The sequence below is a fragment of the Leptidea sinapis genome, chromosome 10, assembly GCF_905404315.1.
Source record: "Leptidea sinapis chromosome 10, ilLepSina1.1, whole genome shotgun sequence".
Lineage (NCBI taxonomy): Eukaryota > Metazoa > Arthropoda > Insecta > Lepidoptera > Pieridae > Leptidea > Leptidea sinapis.
In genome coordinates, this window is record NC_066274.1 from 5,342,694 (window position 1) to 5,362,561 (window position 19,868).

At 34.1% G+C, this 19,868-nt stretch overlaps 1 protein-coding gene across 2 annotated transcripts in view; it reads right to left on the reverse strand.

Annotated features, from left to right (window-relative positions):
* LOC126966415 (pancreatic lipase-related protein 2-like) overlaps positions 1-19,571 on the reverse strand; it is a 43,327-nt gene extending 23,756 nt beyond the window's left edge. The window contains exon 1 of one of the 2 annotated variants that reach the window (XM_050810440.1): positions 19,425-19,571. In XM_050810440.1, the coding sequence (XP_050666397.1) occupies positions 19,425-19,566 (142 nt within the window). In that variant the 5' untranslated portion in view covers positions 19,567-19,571. Of the gene's footprint in view, positions 1-8,906; positions 9,155-19,424 lie in introns of those variants that run through there. The other variant, XM_050810441.1, reaches the window with a different exon arrangement.
* Positions 19,572-19,868: the final 297 nt, after the last annotated feature.

Consider the following 19,868-nt stretch of genomic DNA (forward strand, 5'->3'; position numbering starts at 1 on the left):
CATGAACCACAAGTATTCAATGTGTCATAATGCTATGGAAATAACTGAAATAAATCAATCTCGCTGTGTTAGTATCAGTAAAATTTTTAATTCTTCTGATAGCAAAAGTAGCAGCCCTGAGTTTATTTGAGATTGGCTCAATATGAGCGCCCCATCGTAGTTTTTCATCTAAAACTATTCCAAAAAACGAACTAGTATCTACAAGTTTTAAAGCCCCATTTAATATTATTATTTACTTTTATTGTTATTATACAATTTATTATTATACTTTTTTTACATTTGGTAGGAAGAAATCAATACATTTTGTTTTGCTCGCGTCAAGTCACAAATTATTCACCCTGAAACACTTAGATATGTTTTCCTAGGACAGGTTTATTTTATATACATTCTGTGAATGTCTATCAATATTATAAACTAATGAAGTGTTGTCTACAAAATAAACAATCTCACATTCTTTCAATGCTACAAATGGCAGATCATTAATGTAGACGAGGAATAAGAAAGGTCCTAGGATTTAAGCCTGAGGCATGCCCATCCGCATTACAGCTCCTGATGAATGTTCATTATTAATTACTACTTTCTGGGTTCATTTGATAAGTACGACGTAATAAGATCAAGTGATTTGCATTTTACGTCTACGTCGCCTGCTCGGTGTACTCGAGCATTGTCGTCCATAAACACAGCAGCGCTTCCTGTAACAGCTAATGATGGTTGTACATGAGGAGTTAGGAGTTCAGTGATCTAGTGCTGTGCATTTAGAGATCCATTTTCTACGACAACTAACTCTATATGATCTTCAGGAGTTCTAATATATTTACATACGATCAAGATGATTAAACTAGTTATTGTTAGTGGAAGTACTAAATAATTATTAGTGAAACAATTTTTTTTTATCAATACAATATTATGATGAGTGAGAGAAGTGCGATTTGAGTTAGTCGGCAATTGAGTGATGAAGTTGGAGATGGGACCGGTTTAAAATACAAATAACATTCCGTCGCTTACACGAGTAAAAATACAAGGTATAAATCACTATGACATTCATATAAATTACAGCGAAATGTCGGCATACCGTGAGATCGACTTTCTGAACTATAACGTTAAACATCCTGTTTGAAAATTCAAACATTATGGATGAGTAGCCCAATATAATCCACGCCCCAGAAGCGTAACATGAGGTAGTGCTCTACTCTCGACATGTCAAAACGATATTTCTTGAAACTAAAATTTGTTTGTTTTTTAAAGTAAAACTTCTTTTATGCGCGACTACGGGGTAACTGGACGACAATTGCAACGAAATTCGGTTACGGCAAGATGGCGTCACGTCACGGATGGTTCAGAAGTACCGTGGGGTTTTTGGTATCTTCGTCCATTATTAGGTGAGTCAAAGGGATCGAGCCCATACACCCATATTCGTTAATATTCAATAACAACCTCATATTGATATGTGGTTATTAATAATCTATCCTTCATTTCAATTCCGAGATGCCCCGCGCCTGTCAGCTACATTTTCGGCCTCCAAGGCCCGGCTTCGTTGTAAAAGCCTTTAGGGCTATCGGCACAGAGGAAGTTTTTAGCCGGTAGGGGGTGTTTACACCCGAGCCCGACATATGGGCCCTGTTTCGGGGTTTTCAATAATTAAATGTATTTTCCTCCTCTCGAGAAAAAAAGTCAGGGAAATTGATTGAAAAAATTATCATACTCGAAAAGTTTATATTATTATCTGCGGACTTTGTAGATAGGGTTTATAGATATGAACATTGTTTTTTGCGAATGAATGGTATAATCTGTAAATATAATATATACATCTTTTCATAATATTATTCTAACTATTCTATATCATTATAACTTATAAGAACCCCCATGACTCTGAACAAACATTAATTTAAGTTTTTCTTAAGCAATTTATTCATGGTAGAAATATATCGCTAGCAGTACTTTATTTTTTGAATTGAATAGATGAAGACTGATGAATCAATAGGAATTTAGATTATAGTAACATCTTTAAATTTTGGAAAAAGTTTATTTGATTCATGACTACGCCTTACTTTACTGTGTATTTTCCGTAATCCATCTTTAATAAAGTTAATGCTGACACATTCCATTTATCCGTTTGCTTTCATTATGCGATCTAAAGTACCTTTAATTTGTAAATATGTTTTATTTTAATGTGATAGTGATATCTTATTTAGCTCTTTCACTTGTCTGTTACAAATGATATTGTCCTTAAATAGCCCGAAATTGCACATTGTATTGAATTTAATGTGAATCCTGAATCTTTGTTTGTTTACTCTTCCAATTTTGCATTTGAATGTTGAATCATCGTTCAAAATTTATAGTATTTTTTCACTTTGTAGAGAACTAACTGCAGTTTTCTTTCATTATAGCTTATTATACGTTTTTCTGTTCCTTCATACTGTGCTAGCTTAGTTTTTTGTGAAAAAGACCAATAAATTTATTTTTAGGTAACCTAATTTGCCAGTTCTGTTGTATTTTTTGCTTTCCGCTGCACACGAAGAATCTTGAGAGACATGTGCAAAATTTCCATATCTAGTATATGGCACTATTTTCCCTTCATTGGACTCTTTCTCTTGTTTTGACCATCATGTTTTTTTCCTTGTTTTATTTATCTTATTCGTCCAGTTGGTAGTTCAAAAATTCCTTGGTACGTATTGGCTATAGCAAAAGGGTTTGTCTAATTTTATTTCACATTTTTTTAACATCTCTTTCCTTACCTCTGGTGACAAATATTTTTCTAATATTTGATTGTGAATCAGTTATATGGTCATGAAGTTTCTAAAACTTAAATTTCGCTGTCGGTTCTCTTAGTTTTATCAGAAATTTTTCAAAGCTTAAGTTTTTTTTAATAAGACGGAAAATGTTACTTCTAAATGTTTTGTTATGTTTGGGGAGGAAGTTGATGTTTGTTTTTTTTTATGGAATAGGACGACAAACGAGCGTACGGGTCACCTGTTGTTAAGTGATCACCGCCGCCCACAATCTCTTGCAACACCAGATGAATCACAGGAGTGTTGCGGGCCTTCAAGGAAGGTGTACGCGCTTTTTTTGAAGGTACCCATGTCGTATCGTCCCGGAAACACCGCACAAGGAAGTTCATTCCACAACTTTGTAGTAAGTGGAAGAAAGCTCCTTGAAAACCGCACTGTGGAGGACCGTGACACATCCAGATGGTGGGAATGATATCCTAACTTGTGGCGTGTCGTGCGAAGGTGTTATTCGGCGGCATTTGGTTTGCTAATAACTAGTTAAACAGTTACTTAACTCATCAACATTCTCTCCAGGTTCCACGTGTACTACAGGAAAATTATAATTTTTTATTCAGTACTGTATCCCCTCTTAGGACTAGCTACTAGTACTAGCAGTTTAGCTATATTTTTTGCTGGGATCGTATCATATCAGCAGCTTCAAGGATTAATCCTAAGGGACTGTTTTAATTTTCCCTTGTCAAGCCGACTGATGCACTGTCACCATCAATATCCGATTTCACTGAAATTTGCACCCAGTTGAAATACAAAATACTCTCAATTAAATAAAAGTCAATACGCATAGTACAAATAAGTAGGTGCATATGGACCGTTCCTTTTATTAAAATGAAATCGAAAATGTTTTAAATTCAATTTAATTACTTTATTTTAAATAGCACATATCTCCAATTTAATAGAAGTATCTAGCAGCATTAAAAAAATAAAATATTTGTTTTATAAAAACGGCTATTTAATAACATAATTACAATAATTAAAAGAAAGGCTTAAAAACATATACTTATTTTATAAATATTTTACTACACCAATATATATATTAAGAAATATTAGTCCAACTACTAAATAGAAAATAGATTAATGTCTACTATGTATATAAAAGTAATACTAAATTGTTTAAAACGTATTTATTAGTGTTAGCCTATCAGTAATCCGTATTAATAATTATGTTTATTATGATATTCTTATTTATGTACCTCAATTGTTTGTAAAACAATCATTTTATTTTTGCATGCTTAATGCTTAGTGGTAATGTTATTTTAAACCTTTGCAATGTTATTTTGTAGATATAATCTAATATATTTTGTAAGTGATTTATCTCAATTTAATTGCTTAGTTTATTTTTTATTTGCTTACTTCATCTTAATTTAAGAACTTAGTAATTTAATGAAAATCAAACTTAACCGCAATTTCAGTTGAATAAAATTCAAGAATATTATTATTACACGAACAGTTTCTTGTTTATTCTTCTCAGGAGCTTTACTTTTTATGAACGTATTGTAGATTCAGTAATTTAAAAGAAATAATATAATATTGACACACCCTTACACAAATTATCTTGCCCCAAACTAGGTAAGCTTTTTCTATGGGCATGGGTACACATTCATGGTATAAATGTTTGCACCTGCCGTGATTCGAACCCGGGACCTCTAGCTCAGTAGGCAGGGCCACTGGGCTATAGGGGTCGTCTGGGGAATATAAATATAAAATGACGATTCAAAAACGCTCAGTTTAAACCTAATAAAATAAAGTTTATTGAGCTTTCAACAATATATTCTATTGAACCAAAATTAGGTAGAATAATATCTAAACAATTTGTACCGGCACGGAACGCCGGAGGCCGTGGGTTCGAGTCCAGCATCGTGCATAATTTTTTGTTGTTTTCCAAATTTTATTTGTGTATTAATCCTAGAAGTGAGGGTTATCACTTTAAAAACATAACATATTGTTAAGATTTACAAGAGCGACATCTCAAGTCAATTTCCTAATATGCAAATCATATGGGTTGAGCAGGTTATCAACTGTAAAGTAGATCTTGTAGATGAAGCCACAACCTGAGAGTTGAACAAAGCATACAAGATTTTATAACGATACGACACTTTAACGGTTAGCTCAGTTGGTTAGAGCACCGGTACGGAACGCTGCAGGTCGTGGGTTCGAGTCCCGAATCGTTCATAAAAATTTTGTTGTTTCTCAAATTTTATTTGTGTATTAGCTATAATATGAGTATAATATTAGAATAAGACTAGGCACCTACCTAGTTATTAGAATAAATCTTATTTCACTATACCTAGATATTTCAATATACCTACCTACACATCAATTACAAAGAGAACATAATTTTACTCCAAATCAGATCATTAAGTAATTCTTATATAAATACAAACACTACAGATTCCATCACCAGATTTAAATCAATTCAGTCAATTAGGTACTGACTAACAATTCAGGTAACAAACATACAAAAAATACACTCGAACAAATCCTCTTGTTTTCCATTGCTCTTTGAAAAGTTTAAACAAGAACCAGTTGGATGCCCCATTTGCACAGGAAGCCGTTTAGATTATGGGTACCACAACGGCGCCTATTTCTGCCGTGAAGCAATAATGTGTAAACATTACTGTGCTTCGGTCTGAAGGGCGCCGTAGTTAGTGAAATTACTGGGCAACTCAAGGTGACGAGCGCAGTGCCGCTCAGAATTTTTGGGTATTTCGATAATCCTGCGCGGCACATTGTTATGGGTAGGGCGTATCAATTACTATCAGCTGAACGTACTGCTCGACTCATCCCTTCTTTTCATAAAAAAAAGTTATCACATCTGAAATTGTAGATGTTGAATATATTTCATAATGATGATTGGAGAATAGCCTTGGTTTATTATATCTACTAATAGTGACCATATTATATTCAATATTAAAAATATTTTATGTTGGAAATAAAAAAATATACTTAGCAATCGCATGAAAACACAAACTATCTTTTTTATCTTTAATAAAAATACAAAAATAAAATAAATACTTAAAATTATGATGATTATTATCGTTTAATAATATAAGAATAAAAAGTCCAGTTAAACTATCTTCTGTCATCTAAATTTTGATTTTAGACATTATTCTTAGTTATCCAATGTATATAAGCAAAGTCCCAAACAACAGTGTGTTAATTAAGCCAATTAATTGGACACCAATTGGTGACATTTCTTACAGGTGGATAAAATTATAAATACTTTCGTGACACACTATCAACTATATTTTAATATAATTCTCGTGTCATGGTGTTAAAACTTTGAACTCCTCCGAAACGGCTTGACCGATTCTCATGAAATTTTGAGTGCATATTGGGTAGGTCTGAGAATCGGACGGCATCTATTTTTCATCCCCCTAAATGTTAAGGGTGGTCCACACGATTTTTTTTTTAATTTGTTTGATTATGAGTCAGCATTAAAAAATACATACAACTTCCAATTTTCATCTACGATCAACAGTTACTTCTGTATCGCGATTTTAATGTCGGCAATACAGCGTTTGCTGGGTCAGCTAGTTTATTTATAAAATAGAACTAGTCGGTATCAAAACAGATCCATCGTGAGTAAAGATTAAAATATATATATATATAGGTGGATTTTTGTACAGGAGATTTAAAAACAAAATTAAAAAGGGAGTAATGACGAACAAAAGTGTAATTACAAAATACTCAATCAACTGAGAAACCATTGAGCACAAAAACTTAAAATGCTAAAATTAGTTCATTCCACGAGAGAGTATAATATTAGAAGTTCTCGTATAAGTTTCATTTCCGAACACAGTATCAACCAATTTAAATTTAATTAAGATTTTTAAAATTACAAATCAAATATCAGACAGTTATAAATCACCTAAGAATATGAAAAATAAAAATAAAAATTCCGAAACGGACATAATAAAACATAATTTTTGTCAAAATTCAATTTCCATTCATTTATTCTTTAAGCGACAGTAAATTTTATTAGAAGTCATTTTATAAGCCCTATATGAAATACCAAAATAGCCAAATGAAACGCGATGAGCACAAAAAGTTAAAATTAGTATTGATATATTTTATAAAGAATATATTATTTGTTTAAATATGTAGTATATGAAGAGCTCCGTAGGAGAACCAAAGTCACCGACATAGCCCAATAGATTGCGAAACTGAAGTGGCAGTGGGCAGGGACATAGCTCAACGGACAGATGGCCGGTGGGGCAGATAATTCCTCGAATGGCCTAGATGGACCGACGATCTGGTCAAGATTGCCAGAATACGTTGGATGTGGTCAGCGATCCCCATGGTGATCTTTGGGGGAGGCATTTATAAAGCAATGGACGTCTTCCGGCTGATATTAAGAAGTACCTTCCAAACACAATATCAACTAGTTTATAAGGTCCTATGTTACAAATAGGCAGGTTTTACTGAAAAAACCTAAGTAACCCCTCGTTGAAGGAGACCGGTTTCGAAGAGCTCCATGACCATTGAGAACATCAACGATACCGTTCTATAGGAACCTTATTAATAAAAACAGGTAATATATAATCCAAACATAGAAACCTTCTCTGTGTTACTAATAGACGAGAAGTAAAGTTATTACAAGTTTAAAACTTTTTGTCTTTATCTTACCTTTGTCACTACAGAATTACATGACAGGAATAAGTAATTTTAAACTTGGAGTAACTTTACATTGCGTTTATTAATAAGACAGAGTTATAGTATTGATATGAATGTAAAAAACAGACATTTTCTATAATTCCTATAATATCTTATATCTTTAAACGAGCAATTCTTGTATATATATATATAATCTGAATCTCGGAAACGGCTCCAACGATTTTCATAAAATTAAGTATGCAGGGGATTTCGGGGGTGATAAATCGATCTAGCTAGGTTTCAATTTAAAAAAAATGGTTTTATCCATGTTTGAATGAGAAACAGCTACAATAACATTAGAATACAAAGGTAAATTTCGCCACTATACACAAGACTATTATAGCTCAGATGGGACATTGGGTGATCCGGAAAGCAGAAGACCCCGGTTCGAATCCAGATGTCCTATTAGTTTTTTTTTTTGTTCAAGTTTTGTACATTCTTAAAAATCCGAGCAAGGCTCGGTCGTCCGGATATTAATATATAATATAAGTTATTTACATCCAGATACTAAATTATTTGTGCAAACATGACTTCCTCTTAACCATAATTAGAATTTAACTTCAACAAAATTTTAACTGATCTGTACGTAGGCGGCGCCATTTTAAAAAATATTTTCCAAATCACTTCTTATGAAGTTCTATTTATATAGATAAAAAGCGACATCTGAGTTTAAGAGCGTGACACACAAACGAATTTAAAGGTTCCTTTTATGAAGTTTATTCTTGAAGGAATACGATTAAAAGGAACAACGAACACTTAAAGGACTGTAAGCTGTTTTATTGGAATAATTCTGGAAAAAAACAAGTCTTACGAATACGAACAAAATACGAATGAAGTAGAGCCAGAATTATGACAGTGAAAAATAACAGAACGAACCAGATTTATTAATAGGATTTAATATATTAATTAAATCAAATCAAATCATAATCACTTTATTCATGTGGGTCAAAGAAATGACACTTATGAATGTCCAATGTTTTCTTTTTTTTTACATTTACAACCACTTCGGCAAAGGTTTTTGAGCTTTAATGCGAAGAAGTGGCAAGAAACTCATTGCCACTCTTTTATATCAACATTTACAGCTACATCGTTTAACAAATCATTTCAATTGCAATATAATGAAAGTGATGCAACTAAAATAATCAAAACGTCAAATACTAAATGCCTTCCACGAGTTAGAAAAAAAAAAGTAAATGTAAATCAATAAATAATAACACAAGAATTATTCAGTACAGCTGTAGATGCATCAATACATACACCGTAAATCATAAAAAAATATAATAACTTTAATTTAAAAAAAACATTAAGCAGCCGGTAACAGGATCATCCAGCCACCACAAGTAGGGCCCGTTCACGACCACCAAACAAGTGTTAATTAAACTAACAAATTGAAATTGAATATAGCTAATATATTTTACTTTATAGGTATGAAATATTATTAAGAATTAATTAAATTGTTTTACTCACAATCCGAAAGAAATCCCACCGAATATCCAACCCACTCATTTTCATTATACATTGTTGATACATTGCAAATTTTCCCTATATATAATAACAATATAATTAAAAACATTGCTTCGATTTTATTCTATTAATATTTCAACACAGAAATAAATGCGAGCAAATGTTTGTATTCCCGCGCAATTCCAATAAAGAATCATAGATAATCGAACATTTTTTATAAACTGCCAGTATATGTTTTAGGCCAGGATTCGCGCACGTCTTAACAGATACGATGTTTATGTCTTTGTGCGGAAACTGGAACTCGGCATGTGCGCGAACTATTTAAATGTTTTAAAATAATGTAATGCAACGAGACTGAACAGGAAGTCGTTCTTAAATTATTCTTATCTTTTCTTATTAGTTTTTGTTAATTTTATCACTCATCTCTTGGTTTTGTAAGCTTACAAAGAAACGTATACGTTACAAAGACAGGTCATTGGCATATTCTTAAGTGACCAACGACAAGTATGACCCCTTTGGTGTTGTGTCAGTACGCCGAAGTCATGAAAACTGCTACCAAATTATTCAACTAAATGAAGATCTTTCTAAAGGTTTCAAAAATATTTTGAAGAATATACATTACTTAACTAGTAGGTTGGAGAAAAGTAATTTTGCATATCAATACTATCAATAACGTTGGGATAATATTTCTTTGGCTGTACTATTTGCATCTTTGAAACAATTTGCTAAAATGTTGTTTCCAGCTATTTTAATTTTGTTTTTCTTTCTGTCAACATGAAGGGACTTAATGAAGAAGAAATTCGATATATTTTAAAATTTTCAACATTTATAAGGATCTAATGCCGTGTCACTAAGAGTAACAAAAAGTTGGCTTAAGCGTATGAACGTTTTGACCCATTTAAAAAATACCTTAATATTTGAGTGCCACACGAGCTTGCTGAAAGAAATCTATAATAATTGGTGATGAAAAGTGGATCACGTACGATAAGAACGTCTGAAAAACTGAACGGCTTCACAGACTGTGGCAAAACTCGGGTAAAATCGCAATAAGGTGATGCTGTGTGTATGGTAGGGTTGGAAGGGCCGTGTTCATTATGAGCTTCTACCACCAGGCAGAACCATCGATCCGGACCTCTATATATCATCATCATCATATCAGCCAGAAGACGTCCATTGCTGAACAAAAGGGAGGCTTTTGTTCAGCAGTGGACAGTCCAAAAAGATCTCCTGATCTGTGATCTTGACCAGTTCATCGGAATACATTAGATGAGGGTCGTGGTGCCTACCAAATTTGCGTCTTCTGGTACGTGGTCGCCATTCAACTTTACTGCCCCAACGGCCATCTGTCCGTCGAATTATGTGCCCTGACCACTGCCACTTCAGTTTCGCAATCATTCACGTTATGTCAGTGACTTTGGTTCTCCTGCGGATTTCTTATTCGATCTGGCATGGAAACTCCAATCTTCATTGCCTTCTGACAGTGAGCTTATTCATAAGGCCCATAGTTAGTGACCACGTCTACGTACCGTAAGTCATCACTGGCAACACTCACTGGTTGAAAATCTTCGTCTTCAGTGACTGTGGTATTTGGCACGAGATCATTTTACGGAGCTTCCCGAACGCTACCCATCCATCCATGAGTTGGATTCGACAATTGACCTCTTTCGCGAAATTGGACCTGCCTATCTGGATTATATGTCCAAGGTAGACGTACTCGTCCACAATTTTGAGAGTAAAGTTCCCAATTGTTACGGGAGTAATTATATATCATATTATTAATATTTGTCTATATAAATATAGTGATCCAAAACTACACGCTCCGTAAATAACCACAGCATTAGCTATATAAACTAATCTTTTAACATCTTTCGTACACATAGGCCAATACAAACATCCCAAATCTAGAATGGTCTCTTCACTGTGACGTTGTATGTTCAACCTTAATCTTTCGTCACACCATTGTTAACAACAAATACTCGCAGTTTTAGTTGAATTTACTAGAGTTTAGATACAAGTATTAAAGAAAACAAGTATAAAACAGCAAACGTCGTAAATGGGAAAAATAGGGGGAGGCTCGTTTGCACAGGATGCCGGCTAGATTATTGGTACCTCAACGGTGCCTTTTTCTGCCGTGAAGCTACTGCTTCATGCTAATGTTTACACATTACTATGTGTAAACTTTACTGTGTTTCGGTCTGAAGGGAATTACTGTGAAACTGAGACTTAACATCTTATGTCTTGAGGTGACGAGCGCAATTATTGTAGTGCCGCTCAGCGGCATTGTATTGTTATGGGCAGGGCGTATCAATTACCATCAGCTGAACGTCCTGCTCGCCTCGTCCCTTACTGTCATACAAAAAAGTCGCAAATTATATGTCGGTCTGATTGTGTCTTAGTTTGGTGTCGAGACTCTTTGTCCGTGGAGCTCAGAGGCGAGGTGAATGTACTAAGTACTATCTAGGCGGCTGCTGGCTACTAAAAACCCAAGCAATGCCAGCTATTTCGGTCAACAGATCAGCCTAGCTATCCAATATTCTTGGTACAGTATTTTTAGTACACTTCCCCGTACTGATAGTTCTTTTTTAATTTAATCATAGAATTGTAAATAAAGTAATAAGCATTGTTTTGTTTGAATAAAATAAAAATCAGTAATATAATGTATATTTGACTATAAAAAAAAAATATTTACAATGATCATAATTTGACGAAAAATTACTGACAAAAATCTTTACGACATTGCCTTACTTGGATTTTGTTCGAGGAATGACACATGTTTTATACTTAAAGTAAAAATATGTAAACATTGTGTATTTATTGTAATATGCCTTTTTTCAATTAAATAAAAACAGTGTGTGCTTTAAACCAAACAGAAGTGAAAACTTAATCAAAGCGAAGATGATCAACAACAAACAAACAAAGAAATACAACTGTAAACCTTCCATGAGTGGCAATCAGTTTTTTGCTACTTCTTCTCATTAGCTCTACCCTTTACGAAGTAGCAGTAGATTCAATGAGAAAAAATATATTTTTTGACATTCATAAGTGTCATTTCCGTGACCTACATGAATAAATTGATTTTGATTTTTGATTAGCCAGAACTAACCTGAAGCAAATTTCCGCTTTATCAAGGCTAACAAAAATTTATAATAATAATAATATTGACACACTCTTACACAAATTATCTTGTCCCAAACTAGGCATAGCCTGTACTATGGGTACAAGACAACGATATATTTAATACACTATACTTACTTAAACATACATAAATACATATAAACATCCATGACTCGGAAACAAACATCCATATTCATCATATAAATGATTGCACCTACCGGGATTCGAACCCGGGACCTCTAGCTTAGTAGTCAGGGTCACTAACCATTCGGCTATATTGGTCGTCGGTTATGAATGTATATGCAAAGAGGTTGACATATTTCATGATTCATTACCCAAATTTACTAGCATTTTAATAGTATGGCCATATATTGTAATAATTATGCATAGTTTTGCTTACCTTAATTTAATATTAATTATTTTTTTAATTTCTAATGTGCGATTTTTTTTTTTACTTTTAAGTCTTTAGGAAAATGATGTGACTTCTTTAATAAGTTGTACATCTAATAATGTGTAATGTAGTGTATGGATTTATTATTCGACTCGAGCCGGCTTCACCGATATCAAGTCAATTCGAGTGTGACGGGTTTGTCTTATTCACTAACTACAAAATAATGCCTGCGGCATCGTAGAGCGGGTCCTACCATCTATATGGTCAAGGGAAGCTCTTGAACGGGCGCTACTTGTAGTGGTGGGATGATTCCCACCATTCCCACCCACCCATCTTTTGTTACTAAAAAAATGGAGCCAAAAATCTGTCTACCCAGCTAATTACCCTGTGCTTTTTTCCCACATGAGTCATTATGCAAACGAAGGGAAGTAAGAGGCGACTTAAGGAATTTAGCAGTGCGAGGCATCTTTGCACAGGATACCGGCTAGATTATTGTTAACGGCGCCTTTTTCTGCCATGAAGCAGTAATGGTTTCATTGCTGTGTTTCGGTCTGAAGGGCGATGTAGCTAGAGAAATTACTGGGCAAATGAGACTTAACATCTTATGCGTTAAGGTGACGAGCGCAATTGTAGTGCCGCTCAGAATTTGTGGGCTTTTCCAGAATGTTGAATGGCACGGCATTGTAATGAGCAGAGCATATCAATTACCATCAACTGAACCTTCATCTCGTCCCTTATTGTCATAAAAAATACAAATGAAGAACGGCAGGGCCAATCAGTCTCCATCATCATCATCTATGTGCCCTTCGGGCGCCGTAGTTGACCTTAAACACTTATCTGATTTTATAACGAGTTTTCTGACCGCAACGGAACTTTAGAGATAAGATGAAAAGATGTAGAGTACATATCTACAAGACCGTAACACCTTAATAATCTTTGCAATTTTGAAAATGTTGAAAACATTGCGAAGACACGTCGCTTCCTTGTGTGTCTTCTACCGCATTTATTACGGGGAGTGTTCCGAAGAGCTGTTTCGCCTGATTCCTGTCGCCGAATTTCATCTTCGCACAACACACTCCAAATCACGATATCATCATCCCCACCATCTGGATGTGTGGCATTCCTCCACACTACGGTTTCCAGGAAATTTCTTCCACATTCAACCAAGCTGTAGAATGAGCTTCCTTGTGAAGTGTTCCCGGGACTATACGACATCGGCACTGAAGGGCTTTAACAGTAGGAGGCTCCTTTTGCACAGGAAGCCGGCTAGATTATGGGTCAACGGCGCCTTTTTTTGTCGTGAAGCAGTAATGTGTAAACATTACTTTGTTTCGGTCTGAAGGGCGCCGTTGCTAGTGAAATTACGGGGCAAATGAGACTTGACATCATATGTCTCAAGGTGACGAGCGCAATTGTAGTGCCGCTCAGAATTTTTGGGTTTTTTAAGAATCATGCATCATGCAAGGACAAGGGTAATCTACTAAGCTTAACTAAGCTTACTATAAGCCTTTTTTGTCAAAGAAACTTTAATATATTTCTTGAATTTGTGCGTCCTAGTATACTGTATGGTATTTTATTGTAAAATTGAATATCAAGAACTATGAATCTTATGAAACAATAATCTTAACTCTAGCTATGTTATAAACGGCACGTACAATTTATTCTTTCTTCTTAACAAGACAAATGAGACTACTTAATTATGCGTTTTAGTATATTTTATACTCAACCCGTTTCCAATAACATGTATCGCCAGAGAACCGGACCGTAGGTCCCTTTCAAATGAGTGTAAAAAATACAGTGCACTCACGACAGTAGTGAAAACTCCATTACATCCAAACGACAAGGTTATTAAACAGTATGAAATATAACAAAACTTTGGTTCTATATTCGTGTAGTTATGATAAACAAAATATATTTTATTTATTTATTTTATTCAAAGTATTACGAAATCAATTTGAGTATAAATTTTATGATTGAAATCTTTGAAAATACGTCTAGAGCTGCTAGAAAACCGATGAAAATACGTCAAGTTCATTTCTTTAGTGTGCGTGACAAGCTACGTCTTAACACTCGCGATTTGTATGACACTTTGTGTTAGTGTGCGTTCATTGTTCAAAATAAATGTTAACAGTCAACCTCAATTATAGTTAACGTTTCCACAGCTGTCACTGTCTATCTTGACGTATAAGTGATCGAAGAATTATAGTATAATCTTATTTGGTTCAAGCAACCATAAACAAAAGAAGTCAAAACTATTTTCAAAACAAACCTCTGTATCATATGTGCCACAGTATAAAGACCCATATTATATTAGGACGACGCCTTTGATCTCCTGATAAATGCCGACAGCGTCTAGAGTCTGGACTCTATATGCGTACAGACATAGACTGCGAGAGAGAAGAACATCTCTAACAGAGAAACAGAAAGATAGAAAAGGATAGCGAATCTTTTTTGAAAATAAGGGACGAGACCAGCAGGACGTACAGCTGATGGTAATTGTTACGCCATGCACATTACAATGCACTGCCGCTCAGGATTCTCGAAAAACCCAAAAATTATGAGTGGCACTACTCGTCACCTTAAGACATAAGATGTTAAGTCTCATTTGCCTAGTAATTTCACTAGCTATGGCACCCTTCCGACTGAAATACAATAATGCTTACACATAACTGCTTCACGGCAAAAATAGGCGCCGTTGTGGTACCCATAATCTAGCCGGCATCCTGTGCAAAGGAGCCTCCTACTGGTGAAAAATCTCCTGCTACTGTAAACGATTTTGTTTGACAACTCGTTAACATTCACCCACTCTTGACATTCTTTAGTATCTCGAATACTAAAAATTTCTATTACCAGTTCTGTGAAAAAACCACATGCAGGCGAGGGTTGTCACAAGTAAACAATGTTTTTAATTTACGTATTTCCTGTAACATTAATAATAATAACTATTACTATTATCATTTATCATTATTATTAATAATTATCAATCGTAATAATTATACAAAATGAAAACTATTGCACGTCATCTTGAATAATAATTATTAACTGAAAATTCGCTGAATCATTCAAAATATTGCGTGCGGGCCTATTAAAATAAGAAACGGTATGTGATTTATAGCAGTCAGGTACAAAGTCTTAAGTCTAAAATGATATCAAGGACACAAAGTAACATAATATAATCCTCTGACAGACACATACCCCCTTATTCATAATGTTCCGCTAACTTAAAACAGCTGCTACAGAGTGTTATGTCTCATTCTGACGTCAGGTAACGTAGGTCAATAGAAGAAGACAGAGTGAGAATTAGCAATGCTTTAAGTTAGCAGACTATTATGAATAAGGGGGATAAACTATAGCTCTCCGTTTACCCTACGGAACCTTTAATAGGGATGGCAAGTTTTTATAATTTAAGATTTTATCATTATGAGTTGAACTGTTCATAGAATTTAACAAAAATTGTACTGCTAACTATAATTAAGATTACACTATAGATATAAATAGTTTTTTGTAGATGACGCGCAATTTAAAAAACCACACTTAATTTAATTAAGAATAATATTTTTATCAAGTTACGCAAGCTCTTAAACAAATATTCCATGCTAACTGAGGACAATATGGGCGGAGTTTCCTTAAACCAGGTTTAATTTTTTAACAGCTAATAAGCCTACCTTACATATAATATCTGTAAAAGTTAGTATCAATTTTAAATGTTTTGTTGACCAATGATACAATTATGTAATTATAATTCCTGCTAAGATAATTGAAAATTTTCAAAAATCGGGAATTTATTGTTTTATTTTATTTTAATATTTTTTACTGCCCCGTTTTTCGAAAGTCGAGTTTTCATCAGATCTCGACATTTTAAGGTCCATGTGTGTGTATATATATGTAAACCTCTTATAACTTTTGAACGGCTTGACCAATTTCATCGCGGTTGGCGCCATTCGAAAGGGCTTGACCAAAGATTTTTAAATACAATTCGAACCGATTTGGACCAGTAGATTTTAAAAAACTACGAAAATATATTTTCATATGTTGTCTTTAAAGTTTTAAAAGGCTTTACCGATCGATTCCTAAAACAAATCAGCTCTTAACATGAAAATCCCACGTCGATCGCCTGCCAAGTCGGTCAAAATCGGTTGATTCGTTCGTGACTTATCATTGACGAAAGAATAAATTGTTTTTTCGGAATTACTTCGGAATTCCGAACTCAACTTCGGAATTTCGTAGTCATAGCCTAAAGATTCTGATACTGCGTCGAATGCCGCTAACCGTGTCCAAATCGGTTCATTCATTCAACAGTTATTGCCGTTTGAAAGTTCAAGAAATAGTATTAATAAACTGTGTTAATAGTTAAGTCTTTGAGCTTGAAATAACACAAACTATATTAATTATCGACATAAGCATAATTTGAGGCGCTTAGGTTTTTTTTAATGTAAATAAGGAACGAGGCGAGCAGGACGTCCAGCTGATGGTAATTGATACGCCCTGCCCATTACAATACAGTGCCGCTCAGAATTATTGAAAAACTAAAAAATTCTGAGCGTCACCTCGAAACATAAGATGTTACGACTCATTTGCCCAGTAATTTCACTAGCTACGGCGCCCTTCAGACCGAAACACAGTGATACTTACACATTACTGCTTCACGGCAGAAATAGGCGCCGTTGTGGTACCCATAACCTAGCCCACATCCTGTGCAAAGGAGCCTTCCTGGTATGGAATTAGGGGGAAGTTACAGGGATGGCCTTTAGGGTCAACCATTTTACTAATTTTTTTATTGTATACTACCTGCTGCATGCACCTTATGTGGCCTTTATCCATATGTTGTCCAGACCTCGTGTTAAAATTCATGCAAAATTAGAATTAAATATATTCAGTAGTTTTTAAGAAAAATTCTTTCAATTACTTTATTGGATTCGATGTTTCTTGTAAGCACAAGCAAGTATTCTTTAATAATAAATAGTAGATAAAATAACTAAAATATACGCTTTTTATAGAAAACCGAACTAGAAAATAGAAAATATATTTTGAATTTTTTTTATTGACATCTATTCTTGCCTTATAGACAATAAATGAAAATTATTAATTAATAATAATAATAATAATAATTAATTATTATATTTATTTAACAATTATCTTATTTTGCAATTTAAAAAATGGCATAATTTTATCAAATTAATGTATTGTCATCGGTCTTCGATAAATCTTCGAAGTATGTACGAAAACTGGCCGTTTAAAATTGATCCAAATTGGGCCCAAATGAGTCTGTTACAAACAAACATACATACAGTTGAAGCTAATAAAAGGCAAGTAAAAAATCAATACGCAGTTGTTGCTTTGTTACGATTTTATTACACATTTAGATTATTTTAAGTCGAAAATCGCAAAATACCGACATTACGATAGTGATATTATCAGTATTAAAATTCTATTAACGAAGTTCGACATTACGAGATTTACGGCCTTACAAATAAAAATTGTCATAAAATTATAATTAAGCATAAACCGAGAATATGTAAAATGTTTACAAATAGACATTTTGCTTACGAATGGTTTGTTCGAACGTATAACGTTTCCGCGTTTATTTGCAAGGCAGCTTGTCATTAGGAAAACTTCAGAATTATCATTGTATTGACAGTATTGTAAACATTTTGCATTTTCTTTGTTTATCACCAGTTATAACTTTATACCAAGTTTATTTGTAAGGCCGTTAGAGATTTATGCTCTCAACAGAGGGCGTTATAAAAAGAAAGAAGAGATAGCGCTATAACAAAAAGTGAAAATTGTAAATTTGAAACCAATCATCATAATTTTAACCACAAGACTGCTGGAGAAAGGCCTCCCCCAAAGATCGTCATGACGATTCGTCCTGCGCTGCCCTCATCCAACCTATTCCTGCGATCTTGACCAGATCATCGGTCCATCTTGTGTGGGGCCTACCAACACTACATCTTCAGGTACGTGGTCGCCATTTGAAGACTTTACTGCCCTAACGGCCATCTGCATGACGAGCTATGTGTCCTGCCCACTGCCACTTCAGTTTCGCAACCATCTGGGCTATGTCGGTAACTCCTCATTTCTGATTTGCAGTAATCATAGTTATTAGTAATTTGAAACCCAAATGGTTTTAATAGTTGGTTTAATGGTCATAGTTATACACACAAATACAATATCCTAGCGTACAGACAATCAAAGCGTGAAAGAGAGAAGAAGTTCTGTAACGAACATAAAGCAAGATAGAAAAGGATAGCGAATCTATTATTACTGTAACCGATTATTATTGACAAGTCGTAAACAGTCAGCCACACTTGGCATTAGTTCCTTAGTATTTTGCTTAGATAATGTATTATACGTTTAGATAGGGCCTCTTGCTGCTAGACAACCGATGAAAACAGGCCAGGTTTAAGTTTAATACTTTAGTGTGCGTGACAAGCTACGTATCACACTCGCGATTTCTATGTCATTTTGTGTTAGTGTGCGTGCATTGCTCAAAATAGAGGTTAACTGTCAATCTCAATTTTTTTTGGTCGTTTTCACAGCTGTCACAGTTTATCTAGACGTATAAATGGTCTATGGTATTTTGATTATTAAACTAGCCAACACATCACATTTTGTCACGCATTATCGAACTGGCAGGTGATTTAGACGCTACTAGCTGACCTGACAGACGTTGTTCTGTCCATAATAAAAAACAATAATATTTCATAACATCAAGAATTATTTCGTAAAATATGCTCCCTGTTGTTATAAAGAGATTGTTTCACAGCAGAACTGTCAAACCGTGCGTCAAGAAATTCTCTCATAGAAATATGTACATACAAAAACAAATATTGGATATAAGAATTATTATGTGTCCCAAATCGAAAAATAAACTATCCAATCTCTCAAGTTGGAACTTCATGAAGTAATCCCCATTAAAATCTGTTCATTAGTTTAGGAGTTCACTAGAAATAATCGTCAGGACACTGGATTTATATATATTTTTAAGATATAGGTTAACATAATACTCTACTTACATTCTTCCAAAATCTCGTTAAAAGAACTCGCGAAAGTCAATGCCCAATTCAATATGGTACTCAAACTTGCAACTTCATTTTGCGCAAAGGTAGAAGAAAACTTTAGGATAATATAAAAAAATAAAATTAAATTCACATGCATTTTTCAAAGCGACTGGTCTTAATTTAACCAGAATATAATGAGGCAAGGCTTTATAGCTTTTCATGGCGACATACTAACGGGATTTCAGTTGGTGAAAGCAAAGATTAAAACTTAACTGATTTGTAAGGACTTTTTATTATTTTTTAATAAAGTAAATCTTATCTATGCTCTCTCTTAAATACAATTTAGGTTAATGTTTTTTAATTCAAGCTTCATTGATTAAATTTACTGAATTATTCAAAAATATCATAAAGTAAGCCAATGTATCTAAATATAAGTATAATAAAATCGTTACAAAATAA